The sequence below is a fragment of the Stylophora pistillata genome, chromosome 7 (genome assembly GCF_964205215.1).
Source record: "Stylophora pistillata chromosome 7, jaStyPist1.2, whole genome shotgun sequence".
NCBI lineage: Eukaryota > Metazoa > Cnidaria > Anthozoa > Scleractinia > Pocilloporidae > Stylophora > Stylophora pistillata.
Window position 1 is genome coordinate 8,678,250 of NC_142525.1, and position 18,898 is coordinate 8,697,147.

An 18,898-nucleotide genomic window follows, 5' to 3' on the forward strand; every position below is an offset into this window, starting at 1 on the left:
TCACCTATGAGAGATCTTGGAATTACAAATCCAATCACGTAGCGACCATAAACTGCGAGAAATGTCGTGAACTCTTTTTTGTAAAGTATTTCGAGTGTCAAAATTAGGCCTCCCCTTTCCTAGCTGTTCGATAGCGCTCCTCGCAACATAACGAACAGAGATCTTGTAATTTATCTCTAAATTCGCAAGTTCCCCTCCCTCCCAAAATGTTGCTTGTACCTTTTGACCATTTTGTAAAACCAAAAATAAAAACAAAACAAAACAAAACAAAACAGTGAAACAAGTAAAAGCGGGATCGAGATACAAGTCGGGCAATTGTGAGAATAAATAACTATGAATTTTGGTCGATGTTCAATTCTGAATAGGGCTGCAGTTTTTAAGTTTTATTTTCCAATAGGGACTATAACTAACTCATAACGCTTTGCTAACTTGTCCATCTTTGTTTTGAAGTTTTAATGTGATTAAGGTGATTCTTAGGCTCATTAATAAAAATAAACTTTTCTTAGATGTTTCCTGCCTAAGTCCGTTTCGAAAAATACAATGAAAAAAGATAGGTCACCGTGTTTATTTAACAGATATGATGAACGAAACTTACCCCATTTATGCAAGTCAGTGGCACTTATCACGCACGTCGTTTCATCGGTTCACGGTAGATTTTTAGGCAGCTAGAAGCTAGGGTTTTTAAATTGAAACATGAAAGAACTTAATGAGTAGAAAGTCTCGAACGTATATATGGTATAATTAGAGGACATCGACTCAAAACGTTCCTTGAGTCGTTGCCCACAATGTCATAATTTGCATCATCGAGAAACGGGCTTCGGCGGTGCACGCTTTTAGCTATTTCTTTTTTTTTCCCTTAAAAAATGTAGCTCACCGAGCTCGTTCATGAGCTAACAACCATCGTGCCTCTTTACCTGGTTCATTTATTGAAAAACAATACGTGTTCTTGGAATGTGCGCGCGCTTATTCGCTTGATTACGTGATTTTTGTGCGCACTACAGGATGTGCAGTGCAATTCTTAGGAATCACCATATAGAATTAAGAAAAAACATCTTCGCAGCAATGGGAGGAGATATAGGCAATATTGTGACTGAATTCTCTTTTCTGATCGAAAAGATTCCTTCCAAACTATACAATCTCTTCTACTGAGCCTTTAATTCACAACCTCAGTCTTAAGATAATCATTTAAAGAAGATGATTTTTCAGTTAACTATTCTCATTGAGCGTTTCTATCATGATTTGATCTCTAAAAATGTGACTTGGAAATCGTGAGAAATGACTTTAAAAAGTTTTGTTTTAGCCTTTTTACGCATGGCCCTTCCCTCGAATGAGGTTAGTCTATCATTAGTGCATTCTTCGTGAAATTCCTATCGTATGAAATACTTGTTGTGAATAATAACTGTAAGGTAAGTGTCTAGAAATTTCTAGAATGTTTAGTCACGCCGACTTGCATACGTGACATTTCATACTGTTATGTTGTCACACAATGCAACTTTCTAGCACATTTCATTATGTTACGTTGTAAAACTACCAGGATAGTTATGTTGTAAGCTTTTCTGGAATACTTTATAAATGTATATAAAGACTCCGTCGTGTAGGAATAGTAGTTTTAGTTGTTGGGAGTAAGCGACTGTTTAAAAAGCAGCTAAAAGCTATACCGAGAGAGAGAGAGAGAGCTAATATGGAAGATTGTTCATTCCCTGAATGTGAAGACAACTGTGCGATTAGTTGAGTCAGTGGTGAGCTAAGATATGGACTGTAGAGGGCTTCAATAACTTTAATTTATTAAGGATATTAAGGATAATTACTGTTCTACCTTTAAGCCGGAGTCGCTCCTTATTGAGAATATTACGCGTTGTTTAATAAAATAGTTGAGTTCGTAGGATTGTGATGTTCGTTCTGTAGGTTGAATTATTCTGCAACATACTGTTTTAGGAACATTGTGAACTCAAATTTCACTAATTTTGACGACTTCATTCCTATAACCCTCGATTTAAGTTCTGTTTCCTGTACATGTTATTGTTAATGATCGAGAGGTTTCGAGAGCCATCAACCCCCTCCCCCACAGTTTGCTTCCAGTCACATTATTTTACTTTCAGTTTCAATTACCAAATTTAACCGTGACTGTGTAAACAGTTGTAAAGAGGCAAGAGAGAGTGAATTATGCTTATTCGGCGAATTCATATCATCAGCTTGTGCAGTCCTTGTAAACCCTACAAATCATCAAGAATTTCTCTTTGAAGGGAAAATTGAGTGTTCACCAACTTTAGTATCATTTAGTCGGTCGTGGACATCTGTCAATCTTGAGGATGCTATCAATTTCCAAAATTCGGAGTTCAATTTTGATAGTTGCTCTGGTTCACGTCGCGGACAACTCGTTTACGTACAGCCACGTCAGTGACATCAAATGTGACTGGAGTTGTTCTATCCACGAGGCTGATCTAGCGCCGCTTAAGCGAGAAATGAAGACCTCAATAACCCTAATGATCAAACTTGGTGTACGTTACAAGAAAGTGGGCGACAAATGCGCGAACGAGACTTCTGTTAACGCAACCGAATTCGCTTCTAATTATTGTCAAGTCTGCTTGGTAAACAAACGACTCTTTCCCTCGGTGACATCGAATAAAAGCTTGATAAATGCATCTCTTTATATAGAACACAGAGAAATACACGTCAATTGTACCTTGATACCAGCGAAGACAACTGTTTCAAGCCCTAAGAATTACAGCAGCCGTTCTTCCGCCTTTTGCCATCACATCAATTTCGAAGCTGAATTTGATAGCATCGGTTATCGTGCTGTGGAAACAGATGAATGCGTTAATTCCATCGTATCAGACAGGGCCAACAGCGCCGAAGGAGCTTTGGTGCTCAGAGTATGGCCTGAGCAGGTTTTATATTTCTTCACCGTTGTATTCCTCACAATTTTCATGTATTACTCCCTGGCCTTCCTTTGTCTATTCTACCCGACGGAGATCTTGCAAGATGGCGTTCCCTATGTCATTCTTGAGGGCGCAAGTCCCGTTAGTCTCAGTAGCTTAGCGGGTAATTATTTCTTTTCAAAACAAGAGGGAATCTGGCACAAGACAAGAAAATTTTTTTTGCGAATTTTTATCATACCTCTTCCGCTTCTGTTTTTTAGTATAATCTTCTCTGATTTCGAAAATTTTAGCATTTTTAAAATGCAATGGTTCCGAAGAAACTTCATAGTGTCCGGTTTTTGTTATTGTATTCAGGCTTTTTACATATCATTTTATTTGAAAAGGTCAACGAGAACAAAGCCTTGTTTTATCTGTAAGTTTTTTAAGCCAACAATCCTTTCCTGTCAAGATGAACTTCCTCAACTCATTTTAAACCATCTACGCCTCCAACCTTTGATCTTTATAGAATGTTGGAGGATTTTTAACACGCATTTGGTAAATTATGTAAAAACGTCCGCCTCAGTTATTCCTTCCTGCAGAGTTTCCATAATCTCTGTGCTTCGGCTTTTACTTTTTATCATTCTGTTGCTCTGTATACCAGTTGTGATAGTAGTGCTATTGATTATGATAAGTATACTAGCTTTAACAGGAATTTTTTTTACATCTCCTGTTGCAGCCTTGAGCATAGTTGATTACAGGCTGACCTATGTAAATTCACTAAATTCACAGATATCTAGTTCATTATTCAACCTCATAAACATGCTCTTCTCATTCGCTTCATTTTTTGCTATCTCTATGCTTTTATCATTTGCAGCTGTCGGTACTCTGAAAGCTGTAGTAGGCTTTTTCGCGCTTTCTTTCTCAGAAGAACATCTTCCTTACGTGGCTTGTTTCGTTTTTGTTTTTTATTATGTTTGGACAAGCTATAGCTCTTTTACGAAAGTATACCACGAGCTTTCCCTGGCTTTGTACCGTTGCAACAAAATTTCAAGATCAGCTGATCAGCTCCTAAAATTACCCATTACTCCACACGAACTCGACAACATGATGGCAATTCCAAAAGAGCTCTTCGATATGGCATGTGAGGAGCTTATGCCCCTTAGAGAACGTGTCTGTATACTAATTTTGAAGATCACATTGCTCGTGTCTTCTGTGTTGATTGTGTTTTCTTTGACCATGAAGTCCAGCTCTAATACCACGCCTTTGATGAAGACTCTCTTGACGTTTCTCACTTTATCGTTTCCAAAGATCGTCGCTATGTACGTTGGTGGAGGATGGCAGAAAAAATTGCGAGCAACGGTTATTGAAGAGAAAGTTCCTAAACTTGTGGAAAAGTTTATCCGTGCATCTTCTAAGACAACTCGTGGACATGAACAGAGAGACATAGATGCGAAGAACGACGAAGTGATTTTAGTAAATGAAGACTACATGGAGCTTGCTACTATTTAGTCTTTAATGTTATCAGTTGATTATGTTATGGGCTGTGTATTATGAATTATCTGGTAATGATCGCATTAAGCTTCCAAGGTGCTGTTTTTAGATCAAGTATCCTAACATTTTTCAGATAATGGAGAACACATGTTGTGAATATCTCATTACTGGTTCAATTAAGCCAAGATTACGTACCTCAATCATCCGATTCATTGTTGCTTCGTTAACGTTGTAAATATCTTACTTCTACTTTTTCACAAAGTTATGGCAATGGTCTAGTTACTCATCGATTGCTAACACTCCTAATTGTAGATAGTCAATAACGTTCGATCTTGACTGCATTGTATTTTGTTTAAAGTGTGAACAAGGAGAGTCAGGTACGTGCAGGTCTAGATTTGAAGCGATTTCAATGTAATTAAACGTAGAGATGCTGGGAAGTTGATAGTCTCAGTTAGTTCCTAAACCATTCTTTGATCCCTATCCCAGTAATTCTGATCAGGGTTAGGAGCCACAACTCTTTTTCTGCGTTGCGTTGATCAATCAAGTAGAAAGTTCTCGAAGAAAATCGGTGATACTAGTAAGAGAAAAACTATGTTTTCACTTAGCCAATGATTCAATGTAAAACTGACTTCTTTAGTTTACTCTGGCTTGCTTCTCGGTTCCTCGACTAGACTGTGCAGGAAATACTCCGCATCCATATATCGCATGGGTCTCCTTCATCCTACACTTGGATTCATCTAAGGCAGTCCTCGCGTCATCTATAGGAAAGTTGTTAACCAATTCTCAGCGACAAACATAAAGAAATTGAAGCTCCCCGCCCCCTTCCCCCCCCTTCCCCCCCTTTCCCTCCTCCCCCCCATCCCCTTTCCTCCCCTTCCCTCCATCCTCTCTGTTGTCCACAATTCGGTGTATTTATGGTAAGTGCTCTTCTGTTCATCAGACTGCTTCGTGGCTTCTGTAACGAAAAAAAAAAGAGCTCTCTTGAAGATAACTTAGGAAAAGCTTAGAGTGAGCTATAATTCTAAGAAAAAATTGAAAACAATATTACTCGCTACATGTCAAGTCCTTCTACACATGATAGACTAAGCCATTATTTCTGAATTTTGTCTCTTAAACCCCCAAAACTTCGATTTTGGTTGTGTTACGATGCTTTTGTTGTTTTTTTTTTTTTTCTTATTAATCATAAAATTCCTCTTTTCTCGTCAATAAACGAGGTTTTTTTTAACTCCTGGGGTGATTTCGGCGATGGCTATGATTCATTTTATTTGCTGCGCTGAACTGGATTCGTTCAAACCAGCGAAGTATGATAGGTGCTTGCTCTGGCAAACAGCTTACCTTTTACACAGAAATGTACTTTTATCGGGGATTTTTGGTCCATTTTGAGGAACTCAAGAAATCGAGGCTCGCTGACCTCCAAATCAAGATGGCGGCAAGCTATGTAAACAGCGCAAGGGAAGTATCTGAAGAAATTGATCAGTTTTACAAAAAACTCGAGATAAGATATTTCTTAGCCATATTTCAAGTGACGATGGTCCACAAAAACTCGATCTACAAGACCTTTTCAAGGAACTTTCTTTACTTAAGGAGTAAACGATAAACTCTTACCCGGAGGCAAGTTCAAGGGAAAAGTAAAAATTCAAGAAGTGTGATTTGCATCGCATGGCGTGTTATGAAGTAAGCCATTGGAAAGAGACATCAATACGAAGACAGTTTCTTATAGCCAAGCACTCTCATCCGTGGGTCATTGGGTTTAGTTTGCGACTTCAGGAAGATATTTTCATGCACACTGTCAATATTATGGCAAGCGCATCATCTTTCGGTGTACAGACTCGCCCTGGACCTGACGCTCGAATAAAGAGTAGATTGTTGAGGTCGTAAGCAACCTAGAGATTCAACAGATGTTGTGTTTTTGCATGGGCAATGAAGAGACCAGTTTGAAGCGGGAATTCCGGGAAAGGGAAGGACACATGTACACACTATTATTGACAGGAAGAACCCTTTATTATAACTTAAAACCCTAGAAGTGAAGTAGATAAAATGCTCCGTCATTATAGTGAATGTAACAATGATAATGTTCCTCAGTTCGTCTGATATCGTTGCCTATAGGGTTATACGAACTCCTTGTCCAGACAGATGAGAAGGTATGGTTATCTTGTCTATAGTTACATTTATATTTACAAGCTAACAATACACAGTGTTAAAATTACAAACAAATGTTTCATTAGAATTGTTTTCACTATCAGTTATTATAACAGTAGATGCTACTGAGAAAAAACCTCATCTGAATCTTCCACACATATAATTGGCAGGCTAACAACATACAATGTCAACTAAAACAAACCAAAATAATGTCCATATTGCATTGCTAACATGTGTAACCATATTAAGACCAACATACCACAGTAAATAGCATTACACAATGTCAATAACATGGTGTGAACTGTGATGTGTGCTATATGCATGCTTGACTGTTGAAGTTTTCTTTACATAAATGTCTCTTTCCAATAGTTTACGTCATTGCCTGCAATGCAAGGGCGAGTTAACGTTAAGAAGCGCGCGTTGTTTATTCAACCATTTTGTTCTAAGAAAATGTGTGGGGACCAGTGATGAGAATTTGTGTGTTTATCAGGGGGCTCAAGGAGTTCAACTTGATAAGTTTGTTCCTCTCATCACTTGTTTGTATAGGTAATCACATGATTTCGAGTGCAATTTGGAATAAATAAGCACGAGTAAATTTTTTCAAAGACGAACAAAATTGCATGAGCCCGTAGGCTCGCGAGCACAGCCAGGTTGAAGAATTGTCCGTTTTTCTGGCTACCGTGCCCATGATACAAGAACGCCTAACACCCGCCATTAAATCTGGTAAGAAGGAGGGTTTATATGCCAGGAGGGTGCTTGATTTCGCACGCATCAAGTCAAAGTTAATCGTTATTTTGACAAGCATGAATGCCAATGTAAATCTCCGTTTTAAAAATTTAATCGTTATAGTATCAAAGAGGTCGCAGGGCCAGCGATGAAGTGTGGGTGTTTGGCGTGATCTCTACGGAACACAGTCCTTGTCGCGGCTACTTGCAAGTTGTAAGGAGAAGAGACCGCCGAACATTGTCCAATATTCTTCAAAGGGTCCTCCTGCCTGGGTCAGAAGTGCACACTGACGACTGGGCTGCGTACAGGAACCTTCATCTGTACGTTCCTAACGTGACCATGCACAGAATAGTTGTCCATCAGAACAACTTCGTTGATCCCGTTACTGGCGTACATACGCAAGAGGCAGAGTCGGCGTGGGCGCGCGTCAAGTACCACGTAAAGAGGGAGAAAGGAATCCGCCAAGGGGACATCCAGGATTTCCTTGACGAACACATGTGGCGAGATTGGCGCGGGCTGGAAGCCGTTTTCGAAAATGTTCTGGCAATAGTACCAACGCACTATCCCTTATAAATATTAGCAACTCCATGAAAACTCCAGTATGCCTCTTGAAAAGTGTTTGTTTTATTCACCCCAAAACGAAGTGTTCGGGCTTTGATAAGGCCAAAACAAGGCGGAAACAGCATCGCTTTTCCTAAACTTGCAACACAGCAAGGGGCAATTTCCTTTATATCTTTTACTCAGCGAGGCTAAGCAATCTTGGAATTGTGAACAATTTCCGTACCGACACTTTCGGCTTAATTTTTCGCTTTTTTTTTCTCGCACATCGCCTCTAAATGAATAGTTGAAATAAAGTGAGTCTCGCGACTTAATAAACTGACATAGCCAGAAGGTGATGATTATTGCCAATGTGACACAAAGTAAGGAATCATTCGTTGAAAGCAAAACGGATGGGTTAGCTCAATGAAACTCTGAAAGGCTCGCACTTGCTTAATTAATGGTTTATTTCATCCATTAATTTCTTTTGTGATAATAGATGGGTTTTCACAACGTATTTAAACAATAGCCTATTTTCTGTGACTCCACCCACACAAAGGAAATACTGTTGGCGGTTTTTACATAATTTTGATTTCAGTATCAACAAGATGCGAACAACTATGCCCATCAAATAAAATGAAAAGTCCTTTTCGTCGATAGGTAATGGTGGCCATAATAATTTCTACTTTTATACACTGTAAAGGTTCTAGAGAAAGGAATCGTTTATTCAAAGCGAAACTGATTTGGATAGGTTTGCTCATCCAAACAATAAAGGTTCGCACTTCCTTAGTTAATAGTTGATTTTATCCATTCATTATTTTCTGACAATAATATTGGTTGTCACAACTTATTTAAACAATACCCCCCTTACTGTTAATCCAGCCACACATAACCGCAAATACTGTCGGCGGTTATCACAACTTTAGATAAGCAATTTTGATTTCAGTAGAAACAGAACTTTATACAACGAAGCGAAGCACTTGTCAAACTTGAAAAGTAGTATTGTCGTAATGAAATCGACAATAACTCAAGAATTAATGTCATTCCAAAACTAAGCAAGGTATAATTCGAAATCTGTAGAAGTGCTCTACGTATTCTTGAATGACTTATTCGACATGATTTTTTAAAACAACTTAAATGGTGAAAATATGCAGACATTGGAGATCTCAGCCTGTGGAAAATGTTTATCTAAACAAAATGCAATCTTCCCATTTATAAGTGCAGTACCAGGAAGTATCTCTTAAAATAATCTTTGTCCCATGAACACTTTTTGTCATTGAATAAGGTGTGGAAATACAACTTTATACCTGTTAGCAAAGTGCGCGAGTGCTTGTCAAGAGTCACTGTGGTTTACTTTCCTATTGGTTGTTGAAGGGAAGTTGTTTCCTGTGAATTTTGATATTCCACCACGTAGGCGGTTTATTCCTTCACACTCCTAACAAAAGTTAGAGAGAGAGAAAGAGAGAGAGCCTCCGAGCGAAGAGAAACGACAAGCCATTTTAAACTGACCAAACATGAGTCACTCTCGTTCGGTTTTTGACTACATCGCATTCAGCGATTCTATCCCAGCTGAATACCTGTGTAATGTTTGGTAAGTTGAAGTTATTACCATTTGCGATAAATATTTAACTTGTGACTTGAATGGATAATACACTTCACGCCATTTTCGGAATAACATGCCAGCCTGGAGCTATTTTCCTGACCTTACTTCGCCTTCTCTTTTACAGCAAGAATCCCATTCTAGACGCAGAACTAGCAACACCGTGTGGCCATTCCTTTTGTGGTTTCTGCGTGGATATGTTTAAGAAAACAAGTCAAGGGCAATCCAGCACATGCGAGATGTGCCGTCAGCCTGTGACGGCGTTCTGCTCAAACCGCCTCGCGAATACCATGCTTGGGATGGTCGATGGGCAGTGCAAGTGCTGCGGAGAGAATATTGCGCTAAACCGGGCCAAAGATCACCTAGAACGGTGTCCGGAGTTAGAATTAAATTGTCAAGAATGCCAGGAAAGCATGAAAAGGAAACAAATAGACGCTCACAAAGCGACGTGTCCAATGGTGGAAGTCCTCTGCAAATGTGGCATCAGCTTCAAAAGAAAAGATAAAAAGAAACACGGAGATCTAACTTGTAGTGTTACAGAGGTGCCTTGCCCACTTAAATGTGGACAAAATATCACGAGGTAATTTCAGATAGGACTTTTGGAAGATATGTGAGTTAAGCCTTGTCTTTTCGCAAAACTTGCAACGTGATACCAACTTTTTTTTTATCACCTTGTGGCATCAGAAGGGCAGATTCTAATTATGGGTATCTTTTGATTTCTATAATTCCTTTACGTACCTCAAGAGCAAACATATAAAGAGAGTATCTTAGCTGATTTCTTTATGTAATCATGATATCGTTATTGTTTTGCCTAATTTCATATAATTCCCTTCACCACGCTTAAGTATACTTTAAATTATGATGATCCAAAGAGTAACCTATCCTGTTAAAAATTATCCTTAAATGCGCTTACGATGGAATCATATCATCCGATGTTTCCGAGTAGCCTGATTGCTTAGAGGTTATGTAACGTATTAATCATTCAGCTCTCAAACAGCCAGGTGTTACAAGCTGTACCAGTAAGAAGCAAAACACGGCATAAGGATGTGAGATGATTAATACTGCATGTCATTTTCGACAAGGTTTCTTTTTATTTCAAAAGGAGTTTAATACCATCTCATTCGATTGATTGTGGAGAAAGAATGTGTATCTGCGCTATGAAAGGTTGCGAAAAGGCAATACGAAGGAAAAACAAGGAGGAACACATGGAGGGAAACCAAAGAAAACATTTGTCCCTAATGACCAAGGAACGCCAGAAACTTCTCTGGAACGTCCTCTCTAAGGTAGGTGGATGATAAAATGTGCAAATAAAGGAGGGGTGGGTATCGGCTGTTAGCGTTTTTTTCTTTTTTCTTTTTGCTCTTAACTCAAAAAAGCCATAATTTGGGTTGGAGTTTTTAATGCAATAGAAATTTGTTTCCTTTAAATGTATCATATATAATTAAACAGTTTCAGTCACTTTTAACAAAGCTCGCGTTGCAATAGCCTTCTACGCAGACGTTCTTTGGGCTCGTCACGCAATCTTCCTCCCCCACGAGCTAAGAAATAAAATAGCTACTCTTAAGGATCAATTTTTGCCCCCGTTTCTTTAAAATTCGCTTTTGTAAGTAACGAGCCGTTTCGTTGGCCATTTTGTTGACCATAATATCGTGGTTTTGTACGCGTCGTTTTCGTCTTTCGCCCACGCCCTAGGCGATCGATGCAATACTGCAAAAAGGCTTAGGGTTTTATTACGACAACTAATAGCCAAAGTACTGGTTTGAAATAAAGATAGAATAATTAATCCCTTATTCCCTGGTGTAACATGTGGTACATTTTGCTCATCGCTCTAGATTTTCCTCGCCTTTAAGTCTACGGAGCTCCTAAAAATAGGGAGCGCCTAGGAACATACGAAAATCCTTACGAAACTCGCTAGGCACATTACTTTACATGAAATGTTTTCCATATGTTTTATCTCAAAAGTATGTATATTATTTTCTTTTTTCAGGTACCACAAAACATAAAACCAACACCAAATGGAATGGTTACTGTATTCACTTGGACATTACCCGCAGCAAAGCCGAATGCAGTAATGCGCTCTCCAATATTTGAAAAGTGGGAGAGACAGTGGTGTATCCTGGTCGACACCAATGACTGCACTTATCTTCAGTACTCCCAAGGTGCTGATTCAGCGTGCGTATCTGTGAGGTAAGTTTCTAAATCTTGACAATGAACATATCAGAGTCAGTTGCTGCTGCAGAGTAGACCCTATGTATCCTAGTTTCATTACTGAGAGCAAATAAACTTCAGTCAGAGGGTGTGGATAAAACGTGGCCTAGGCCATGGCCTACCTTGTGGACCACCCTATGGCCTAACGTATGGCCTACCGTTAGGCAGATTTTTAAGAACATAAAAATAAAATCAGTAAGAGTCGAACGAATACGCTGGCGTACAAAAGGGTATACTAAGAGGTCGCTAACACGATTTTCAACGTCCGAGGGAACGAAACACTGCAAATATCACAGCACTCAACTATACCGGTAGGTTAAGGGGGAGGGGAGAGGTGGGGCTAATATATTGCGTGGTCGCACAGGCATATTTCCTTTCCTAAACGGCTGTTGCCATTTGAAAAGGTCAATTTTGCCATTTTGAAACGGTCGTTGTCATTTGTCGAAACAGTCGTTGCCATTTTGTAATGAATGCAAACGACTGTTCTCGGAAATGGCAACGACCGTTTCAAAATGGCAACGGTCGTTTACGAAAGGGAAAATTGCGTCGCAGAGGATATGCAAAATGGCGGTCAGTTGGTGACATATAGTGGAGTGCTAGTGTAAAAATGTAATCAGGAACGGCGTTATATCGGAGAGCATATCCAGGTAAGAAAAAGCTAACATAACGTGCCAGGCCAATTTTGTAAGTGCTGTAGAGTATTGAATTTGCAACGAGCACCCCGGGACACGCACGCATCGCCGTCGTAAACATTTCGCAAACTTTACTTGCTTTTTCCAAAGAAAGGGCCAGTATTGCACTAATTTGAAAGGAGAGCTGATATGATGATGTTTGCCAAAAAGTTGCGTTTAACCGGCTTCTGTTCCTCGATTTCGTTATTCTATCAGAAGGTTAAGAAATTTTGATAGGAATGTGGCCCCCAAAACAACAGAAGAAATTCGTTGGTAAGACAGTACTCAGGAAAACGTTGAAAGGTTTCCAGCAATGCTATCCTTTTAAAGATCTGACCACCGGTAGGCCATAGGTAGGCCATAGGGTAGGCCATAGGGTAGGCCACGTTTTGTCCACACACTTTCTCAGAACGATCTTCGTACACCAAGAGAAATGGGCTCCAAACCTTGTTTGTTTGCAAGCAGCAAAAAAGGGACTTTAATGTCTTGCTCTTATCCCTAGAAGATTTTACGTTAATTCTGGTATAACCAGCATCAAATGTGATTAATCGAATGAAAAAAATTGACACATCCAAAATTTAAACTTCAGGAACTGCAGTTATTTCATTAAAACAGGTTGAGTTTATTATCTGAATATATCAACAAAGTTGAAATGGTAAATTGGCCACCGTTACGATTACGTTGCTTTTACCTAATCATTCTAAGCAACACATGGCAATCTGCGGTCTTTCCTTACACCTAGGTAGCCCGGAAAGCCAGAAAACTCTTGAACAAAAGCTCATCTTTCAAACTGGCAGTCTAAATCCCACAGGTATCAACGAACGCTTTTCATTCCACTGATTTATTTGTGTTTTTCTTGTTGCCATGTTCCCACCAATCATGTAGCTCCTTTTTCTGCCTTCAAAAGCGCACACAACCCACAATTCCTCTATTCACTCCGACAAAGGGCTAATGCTCGAAACGTCGGCTTTTATAATCGTAATGGTGGCCAATTTACCATTTCAACTTTGTCGATATATTCAAATTATTTCGTTACCCCCAACGACGCAGCCCCAAACAGTTTCTTTAGAAACTTTCGGCCTTTATGAGTTTATTATCAACGACTTGAGAACCTTGATATAGTTGAAGAACATCAGATACATTAGGAGACTTAGGGGAGGGAGAGGGCCCCTGACTGACCTTAGTGCCATATTTACACATACATTTCATTTTTGTCTCTCAAAAAGGGTAACTTGTTGTTAGATAATTGCCTGGTAAGCAGAGAAAAATTAGACTTGAGAATACACATTCTCTTACTCCCAATCCATTTATTCATAATATATAGCTTTAGCCAAGCCTAAAAGCGGAGCTCCCAAGTTCATAATATTAATGATAACATAAAAGAAGTGCAAATGCCAGAACTTGCCTGAGACACCCCTCCTTTCATTTTGATAGTCTCCCCTACCCTACCTGTGGAAGTTGAAGGCACGTACGCATGTACGTACGTACGCTCAGTCAGGCACGTGACAAACAAACGAAAAGAGGTTAACCATAATTATTCCATGGGTATGGGGGTCTGCCCCATATGCGCTTCGTGCACGCGGGAGCCCCACCATGAATTAAACTTCACAGTATTAGATAGTGGTTAAGGTATGTGCAAGAAATAAAACTGTAGACATAAATTGAGGCGAGGAGCACTGATTTGCCCGAAAATATCCTCAGAATTGGGAGAAATAAGTAAAGAGCACTTTTGTGCTAAGGGATGGGTGTGGATTTGTGCCCTGGTTTGTTCAAAAGGTGGCTTGTTAGGAATGAATGTAATCACTTAAATACCCTGTATTCAGGGCAGTTAATTGACAGACTATGTCATTAGGAACGTTTCATACACTTATTTCATTGTCATGTAACGGCATTTATCTCGTTTATCAACAGTTGTACCTTGAGGAAAGCTGGTGACAAGGCAAGAATTTACATAGTGCCTGTGGTGAAACTGTCAGAAGGCAAGATGGTGAGGCTTGCCAATAAAATGCCTCAAAATACAACACATGCAACAATGAAATTAGAGATGCTAGTACCCAAAATTGTTGAGGATTAAAGAAATTTCATCCTAAAGTTGTAACACTATTTCAATTGAAGCTTGTAATACTATTTTAATTGAATTGAATTTCTTCACTCCTCAACTTTAGAAAGTGCTACTATAGGAAAATTAATTACCTGATGAGGGAATTTGCAATTTGTGCAATATTAGTTTTTGGCATGCAATTTGATGTGGAATTGGTGAGTCAAGTTTGGCTTTTCCTTGAATCATATGGATGAATAAAAGTTAATAAGAAGTAAAGAAAACAGCAATGATATACTTTTTTTGTCCTGAGTGCAAAACAAAAGATGCAAAACAGTATCACTGAGCCTCATTTTCCACTCACAATTCCACGCTAAATCTCTCGCTTTATGAACCATCAAAATGCACGTTTTTATTGAATTATGCAATTCTATAATGAGACTGCATCCCTCTATGAAATCTTAAAAAAATTGAAAACAAATATTGAGATGATGTCAAAAGTCTAACAAAATTTTTGCATCAAATTTAATAACTAAGATTTGTCTGCAGAACATGAGCATGATGATTTGGCTGGATTAATTGGCAATACACTAAGCTAATTCATACCTCCCTGACATGATTGAATTTAAAGCTACCTTTGTTTCATTTTAATTTATACTCGTTAATGTTACATTCATAGTATAGGGCAGGCCAAATTTAGTGTTTGGTTAACTCCTCAGCCTTATTTGATTTTACCAAATTTTAAATCATCCAAATACATGTAATTAAATCTGGTTGGAGAGGAGTGGAAGTTATGTGTATTGTAAATAACTGCAAATGTGCTAAACTCAGAAATACTTGTTGATAAAGTCTATACATCACATAGACAGAGAGAGCTTTTTATCCATAATTGATGTAAAAACTAGGAACTTAATTCTCCAGAATCAATAAATACATATATACTACGAGGAATAGAAGCAAATTTTTAATCCATCATAAAGGTCTCTCATGGTAACCCTATAATTTCAAAGAGTGGAAATTTTATTATAGTGGAAAATATGCTAAAGAAGTTGTCAATATTTGATTTTGATTATCCCTTGTACTTCTTTTTAATGAAATATTTATTCAATACCCATATTGTAATTCACACATTTTTTTTAAAGCATTAACTATTTACCTCTTGCTTATTTTTAATGACATGAATTTCAGATGTAAGGAGTTTGTTGAGTGTCTTAAAGAATGAGTGGCTCATAGGTTATTAGGAAGTAGGCACTGTGCCTATATTGAGTGTCGTCATCTCAATATTAATCTGTAGAAAACATCAAACTCTTTTTGTTTATATTGCGTGGATAAATTTTTCAAACAAACTTAGTTGTAATGCAAGTGGTAGATGAGTGTTTTATCCAAGTTAAACTTCATTTTCCTTTCTTTCTTCAAAAAACGTGATGAGATATATTATTAATAGTTTGTCTATTTGCATGTATTTTAATGCTGTCAATACAAATATAATCAAAGTGAATAAGGTCCAGGTTTAGCACCAGGCAAAGTGTATTCAATATCTGTAATTTTTTAATAAATTTCAATTAAACTTTGGAAACTTATTTGCAATGACCCTTTTAATTGCTTACTAGGTTTATTCCAATCTCTTTGCCTTTTGCCTGATAGACTGTGGGAATGGGCAGGTTTGCTACTTACAATAGTTATGATCCCAAATGGGTTTCTGTGCTTTTCAATATTACAAACGATGGATTCGAATATGCAACATTTTCGTATAAGTTTTAAACTAGTGTTAACCCTAAACCTTGACCTCTCAACAAATACATGAAAAGTGATTGTATTCAACCCATTGGTCCTAAAATGTGTACCATACTTTCAGGGTTTTATGTTTGATTCACATCTTCAAGGGTCTTAATACAGATCATATAAGAGTTGTAAATTTCTGATTTATGTTGGAGCTTCAAATTCATACTTTACAACCAGATCAAAGCCTTCCACTCAGGGATTGCCTTACATTTACGGGTCTTATAATCAGGGGTTCTTACAATCAGGGGTCTTACAGTCAGGGGTTCTTACAATCAGAGGTCTTACAGTCAGGGGTCTTACAATCAGGGGTTCTTACAATCAGGGGTTCTTACAATCAGGGGTTCTTACAATCAGGGGTCTTACAGTCAGGGGTTCTTACAATCAGGGGTTCTTACAATCAGGGGTCTTACAATCAGGGGTTGTTACAATCAGGGGTTCTTACAATCAGGGGTCTTACAGTAAGGGGCTCTTACAATCAGGGGTTCTTACAATCAAGGGTCTTACAATCAGGGGTTCTTACAATCAGGGGTTCTTAAAATCAGGGGTTCTTACAATCAGGGGTTCTTACAAACAGGGGTCTTACAGTCAGGGGTTCTTACAATCAGGGGTCTTACAGTCAGGGGTTCTTACAATCAGGGGTCTTACAGTCAGGGGTTCTTACAATCAGGGGTTCTTACATTCAGGGGTTGTTACAATCAGGGGTTCTTACAATCAGGGGTCCTACAGTCAGGGGTTCTTACAAACAGGGGTTCTTACAATCAGGGGTATTAAAATCAGGGGTTCTTACAATCAGGGGTATTACAGTCAGGGGTTCTTACAATCAGGGGTCTTAAAATCAGGGGTTCTTACAATCAGGGGTTCTTACAATCAGGGGTTTTTACAATCAGGGGTTCTTACAATCAGGGGTCTTACATTCAGGGGTTTATATCAGTGTGTTTTATATGAAAGAATGTGCCCAGATGTTGATATTGATCGTTGTTCCTTACGTTCAGGGGTTTACATCAATGTGTCTTACACGAATCGGCTGTGCCCAGATGTTGATATTGATCGTTGCCCCTTACGTTCAGGGGTTTATATCAGTGTGTCTTACACGAATGGGCTATGCCCAGATGTTGATATTGATCGTTGCTCCTTACGTTCAGGGGTTTATATCAGTGTGTCTTACACGAGTGGGCTTTTCCCAGATGTTGATATTGTTCGTTGTTTCTTACATCCACGGGTTTTAATCAATGTGTCTGACATGATGAGCTGTAGGCAGATGTTGCTACTTATCTTAGTATCTTACGGTTAGGGGTCTGTGTTGATCGTAACTCTTTACATACAGTGCGTATTCTGTGCCCAGATGTTGATATTGATTAATTGAACTTAAAATGTCACATCCATGTTAAACGTGTGTCCAGTTGTTTATTGCGATGGTAAAATGTTACAACTAGGGGTCTGCGCGCAGATGTTGATATCGATCGTCGATCGTCGATCGTGAAGGTCAGAACCGTGCTTGAAATCCAGGGGTTTTATATTTGTACCTCTATATTGTCGCTACGTAGCGATGATGATTTACATAAGGGGGTTTTGAATAAAATGTCATGGTAGTTCTATATAAGGGTCTGTTCCCAGCTATTGATAATGATCCCAAATAAGTCCCTACGTTACCTTTACGAGCCTACTCGACGATCTTTCAGAGAGGGGCATAGAGACGTTTAAAACCCTCTACCCTACCCCTTGCCCATCCAGGGACACATGGTGTAAGGTAATTAAGGTGGATGGTTGTTTGATCTGTCCTGTTTTTTTCTCCTGCTTCTCTTGTTCTATCCATGTGCACCTTTCGTCTTTGTGGTCGCCATGAAGGGGAATAGAAAAAGCATCGAAAATTTCATAATAATTATTACTTTCTGTTGTTATCTGATAATTTGCATCTTTTTTTATGGTCGACGTTATTTGCATATACGATGAATATATGAAGTTCATGTATTTTGAACTGCGGTTATAGATACGTGTGATGCACGATCCTCGCAGTAGAGAGCGATATTTATGCAATAGCGAAAATCAGACCTGAGAAAAATCAGGCCTGTACGAGATTCGAACCACTGACCCCTGCGATACTAGTGCAGCGCTCTACCAATTGAGCTAACATAAATAGCGCTCTACCAATTGAGCTATTGCATAAATAGCGCTCGCTACTGCGAGGATCGTGCATCATACGTATCTATAACCGCAGTTCAAAATATATGAACTTCATATATTCATCGTATCTGATTTATCATCACGGGTTTATTACTAATCAACTTAACGGCCTGCTCCCAGTTGGCTTGTTAGCTCAATTGGTAGAGTGCTGCACTAGTATCGCAGAAGTCAGTGGTTCGAATCCCGTACAGGTCTGATTTTTTTCAGGTCTGATTTTCGCTATTGCATAAATAGCGCTCTCTACTGCGAGGATCGTGCATCATACATATGTTATTTGCATATGTTTACTTAGAGTGTGCCGATGATGTATGTTTTACTTGCTGCAATAATCAACTTAAGTTGCCATGTCAAGGTTTGTTATTCCCTCAACGGATAACCCACCATTTGTGGCAACAGCCCTCGAATTTTACTTAAAATTATGAAGAATATTTTTCGCGCCACACGGCTTTATTTTGCTTTACACTGCTCAACTTCTCCATCATTTGTTCTCAGAGGACTTTCCTTTCTCGCTATATCTATGTTTGGGATTCCAGTAACTATTTTGTTACTTATTATTATGTTCTTGACAGTGTGTTATGTCGCCTCTGTAACATCTCCCTGTTCTACCATTGCTATAACCCAGCTGAATTACCGTGCTGAAAGTTTTAAGTCAAAAGTAGTCCTTGCC

The 18,898-nt window shown here is 38.8% G+C and overlaps 2 protein-coding genes across 4 annotated transcripts; both read left to right on the forward strand.

The window, feature by feature from the left end:
* Nucleotides 1-2,104: 2,104 nt before the first annotated feature.
* On the forward strand, nt 2,105-4,786 carry LOC148726504 (uncharacterized). Its single transcript, XM_088729050.1, has one exon. It carries the CDS (start codon nt 2,310-2,312, stop codon nt 4,365-4,367), a length of 2,058 nt encoding a protein of 685 aa, XP_088585176.1. The 5' UTR covers nt 2,105-2,309; the 3' UTR covers nt 4,368-4,786.
* A 4,277-nt stretch (nt 4,787-9,063) lies between these two features.
* LOC148726505 (TNF receptor-associated factor 6-like) lies at nt 9,064-15,848 on the forward strand. Of its 3 annotated transcripts, XM_088729065.1 has the most exons (5): nt 9,064-9,342; nt 9,479-9,931; nt 10,454-10,634; nt 11,339-11,538; nt 14,142-15,848. In XM_088729065.1, the coding sequence occupies exons 1-5, from the start codon at nt 9,266-9,268 to the stop codon at nt 14,302-14,304; spliced, it is 1,074 nt and encodes a 357-aa protein (XP_088585191.1). In that variant the 5' UTR covers nt 9,064-9,265; the 3' UTR covers nt 14,305-15,848. The 3 variants fall into 3 exon arrangements, 1 of the variants encoding a protein (XP_088585191.1); XR_015990153.1 differs by lacking the exons at nt 9,064-9,342; nt 9,479-9,931; nt 10,454-10,634; nt 11,339-11,538 and adding exons at nt 11,923-12,206; nt 12,973-13,041 and having other exon boundaries at nt 14,142-14,278; XR_015990152.1 differs by lacking the exons at nt 9,064-9,342; nt 9,479-9,931; nt 10,454-10,634; nt 11,339-11,538 and adding an exon at nt 11,923-12,206 and having other exon boundaries at nt 14,142-14,279.
* Nucleotides 15,849-18,898: the final 3,050 nt, after the last annotated feature.